General features: G+C 54.5%; 1 protein-coding gene across 1 annotated transcript in view; it reads left to right on the forward strand.

The window, feature by feature from the left end:
* AXIN2 (axin 2) overlaps positions 1-3757 on the forward strand; it is a 26849-nt gene that overhangs the window by 12943 nt on the left and 10149 nt on the right. The window contains 1 exon segment of the mRNA XM_010856058.1: positions 3629-3731. Within this exon segment, the coding sequence (XP_010854360.1) occupies positions 3629-3731 (103 nt within the window).

Genomic DNA, 3757 nt, shown 5'->3' on the forward strand with positions numbered 1-3757 from the left:
GGGCGCAGCTTGGGCTGGGGGGACGGGGGTCACGGGCCGCCTTCAATAGACTCCAGAAGGCTGGAGTTCATTAGACGCAAGCCTGGGGAAGCCTTGGTCTCATTTGCCACAGAACCAGTGAAGTCTGGGGACCTCTGCCTGAGGCTAGGGAGAAGTTGGGCTGGGCGGCCTTGCCCTGAGGGTATTCAGGGAGCCTCGGGGGCCAGAAGGCCAGGGCCTGCTGCCCACTGCTGGTTCCCCGCTAAGCAGAAAGTCCCATTAAAGATGGCTGGGGATTTGAGTCTTTGCACAGGCCTCTGAGAAGGCCATTTTACGAGCCTGTTGTTCCAAAACCTACATTCTCAGAAGAAATGACTTTTTTTAATCTTTTTTTTTTTTTTTTTGAAAGTTAGACTCCCAGCCAAGTCCTCAAGCCCAGTCCTTGGGCAGAAGGATTGGGGGGGGAGGGTGGGCTGGATACACCAGGAGCAGTAGGTTCCTGCCACCCAAGTGTGGCCTCTCTGTTAGGAAGTGAAAGTCGGGAGGCCAGCGTGGAGGTGGCACCCTGACTTCTCTCTCTGCACAGAGCTGCTTCTGAAGTCAGTGTCTGCTCAGGGTGTCACAAAATCAGCCCGAGATGCGTTTCTTGCAGAGGGTGGTCCAGGTCATTTTATTTATTTTCATTTCCTTTTATCTTATTTATGGGTTTATTCTGGTCCCCGGGGAAAGCGTCCGAGTGAACTTCACATAGTGCTTTATCTTACAAACCAGCCCTTTGATGTTGGCTGTGATCAGAGGCCGCCCTCGGAGTGGTGGCCAAACGGAAATGCAAGTGGACACGTGTGCACGTGAGCCTGCTATTTCAAAGCTCCCGGAAAGCAACATTCAGGTTAGGCCGGGCACGGCCCAGTCAAAAGGCTAAGCTAATTGGCTCGGCTTAAATGGCAGCTAAGTGGAGTCCACACTTCAAAACCGTGCTCCCCAGAAACAGCTGGGCCCGGCAGCAGGCTCGCTAGCTAAAATGTTTATAATTAAAGGAGACTATTCAGGGACCAAGACTTGGGCGCACATCAGCTCACAGTCCTGAGAAGCCAGGAAACTGATCACAGACTCTCATAGAGCCTGGATGAAAAGAAGAGAGGCCCCTTCTGGAATGAGGGGCTGTTTTGGTAGAAGATTCTTGGCTGTGGGGAGGAGGGGGGTGGATTAAAGCCACATTTCCCTGAAGGCGCCTGGTAAGCCTCTGAGCTGGGTTAGAAGCTCCCTTTTCTGCGCTGGCCACAGGTTTTCGCGCCGGCAACCAGACCCTCCACCTTCCCTGAGTGCAGGGGGCTGCTGGGTGCTGGTCGCAGGGGTGTTTCCAGAACTCACTCGTTCCTCTGCCTTCAAGTGGCCCGTGACGTGCCCCCCCACCTCCCTTTCTCAACTGCCTCCCCAGCTCACCTTTCTGTCTCCTCTTTTCTATGGAAGCCTTAGCACTGCTTTCATCTTGGGAGGCAAGGGGTGAGGTGCGGAGGCTGCCAGAGGGTGCTCAAGGTCAGAGCCTTGGAGGGGCGGGTGGGGCCCCTATGTGCCTCACAGGGAGATCCTGGTGTGTCCAAGAGAGTTGCTGGCAGGATGTGGACCTTATCTTGTAGTCCTGGGGCAGCAGGAGTTGGTCAGACAAGCATGAGACCCAAGCTGTGGGTCCCCACTGTGACCCCCACCCCACAGGTGATTTTAGGTGGGGGCAGGGAAACCACCTGGGCTTCCCAGGGGGCGCTAGTGGTGAAGAACCTGCCCGCAACGCAGGAGACACAAGAGATGCGGGTTGAATCCCTGGGTCAGGAAGATCCCCTGGAGGAGGAAATGGCAACCAGTCCAGTATTCTTGCCTGGAAAATCCCATGGACAGAAGAGCTGGCGGGTTACAGTCCTTGGCGCCACACAGAGTTATACCACAGTATTATACAAGGAGACCTGTTGGCTTTCTTAGACGCAACTGATGCTCCCCCACCACTGACAAGCCAGGGGCCTGATGACGAAGAAAATGCCAGGGAAAGGGAAATAGCCAAGCAGCTCATTCCAACATTTGCTGCCTCGAAGGATGATTCAGTACGCAAACGTCTGAACCCCGAGGCTTTTGTAAATAAATGGCTTCCGAAAGGAAGAGCTTTGGGGATATAATCACACCTTGACCATCCAACAGCTTCCAAGAACAAAAGTCTTTTAAAAACGTCCTCACAACTCCAGGTCCTGCTCTCAGTGAAGACTGGGCGGAGTGGAGGAGGATGTGGTGGTGCTGTTTTTAAACCTCTTCCATTTGCTTTCCAAAAGATATAATGATGGGGACTTCCCCTGGAGGTCCAGTGGTTAAGACTCTGCCTTCCAGTGCCAGGGGTGTGGGTTCATTCCCTGGTCAGGGAACTGGGATTCCTCCATGCCACAGGGTGAGGCCAGAAATTAAAAATAAACACAACATTGTAAATCAACCCTACTTCAATTTTAAAAAATAAAAATATAATCATAATATAAGGGCCTCTACTGCCTCCCTATCTTTGCTCAGAAATCACCTTTGTGGCAAGGACTTGACAACCCGCCCCCCCATTTAAAACTGCAGCTCCACCCCGCCAGCTGTCCTTGCTCCCCATTTCCACAGTGCGTTTCATCATAGTACTTACCACCTTCTCACTTACCGTGTTGTTGTTTAGTTGCCAAGTCATGTCTGACTCTTTCGCAGCTCCATGGATGGCATGCCCGCCAGGCTCTTCTGTCCGTGGGATTTCCCAGGCAAGAATGCTGGAATGGGTTGCCATTTTCTCCTCCAAGGGATCTTCCTGACCCAGGAATCGAACCTGCATCTCCTGCATTGCAGGCAGATTGTTTACCACTGAACTTACATACATTTTGCTTTTTATGTTTCACTTGCTATGTATTAGAACACAAGCTTTATCAGGGAGTCATCTGCATATTTTATCCCCTCCCCTCACTGCTGTCTTGCCTGGAGCCTAGAATAAGCGCTCGCACATAGTAGGTGCTCACTTAATCTGGATGGCTCATGCAGAACACCCGGAAGTAGGGGCTTTCTCTTTTACGCCCACCTTGGTCATGGATCTGAGAGTCCGATGGTTGGGGGCAGTGGGATTTGGAGCTGAGGGAAGGGAGGAGGCCAAGGACGCCTGCTGGTGACTGATGGGAGGGAGACATTCGGAAACAACCCGAGGTTGACTTGAGAGAATTCTGCACCCCTGCACCAGCCCGGCTTAGTCTTCTGTGGGCCTGGTCCCCGTCCTTTCAGCACCGCCTGATGTACTTTAAGGCCCTGGCCCCCTGATTCCGGGTGATGCACTGCGGTGGTAGCAGACCACTGGAGGAAGCAAAGGGTCTCAGTGTCCTGCTGGGGGACCCTCCCTCCGCGTGGGCCCACTCCTAGGACCAGAGCACAGACCGGAGCTCTTTCCAAGCTGGCGCTTCTTCCCTGAGCTGGAGCCGCTTCCAGAGAGGCCTGAGGGGCAGGGCGCCTGGGTCTTGGCTTGACGTCCCCTCAGGGTCCACCATGGCGCCCAGGGACAGGGGGCGGGCGGGGCGTCTGTCCTCGGTGGGAGCGCCGGAGGGCGCGTGTGCTGAGGCGTCCTCGTGAGCCGGTGGGTCCTGTCCTTCGTCTCCCTTAGAGATGGCGTCCCTCCTTACCGCGTGGGGAGTAAGAAGCAGCTGCAAAGAGAGATGCACCGGAGCGTGAAGGCCAACGGTCAAGTGTCCCTACCTCACTTCCCGGTGAGTGCACCTGCGCGGTGGGGGAG

The sequence above is a fragment of the Bison bison genome, unplaced genomic scaffold, assembly GCF_000754665.1.
Source record: "Bison bison bison isolate TAMUID 2011002044 unplaced genomic scaffold, Bison_UMD1.0 scf7180017864371, whole genome shotgun sequence".
Taxonomy (NCBI): domain Eukaryota; kingdom Metazoa; phylum Chordata; class Mammalia; order Artiodactyla; family Bovidae; genus Bison; species Bison bison.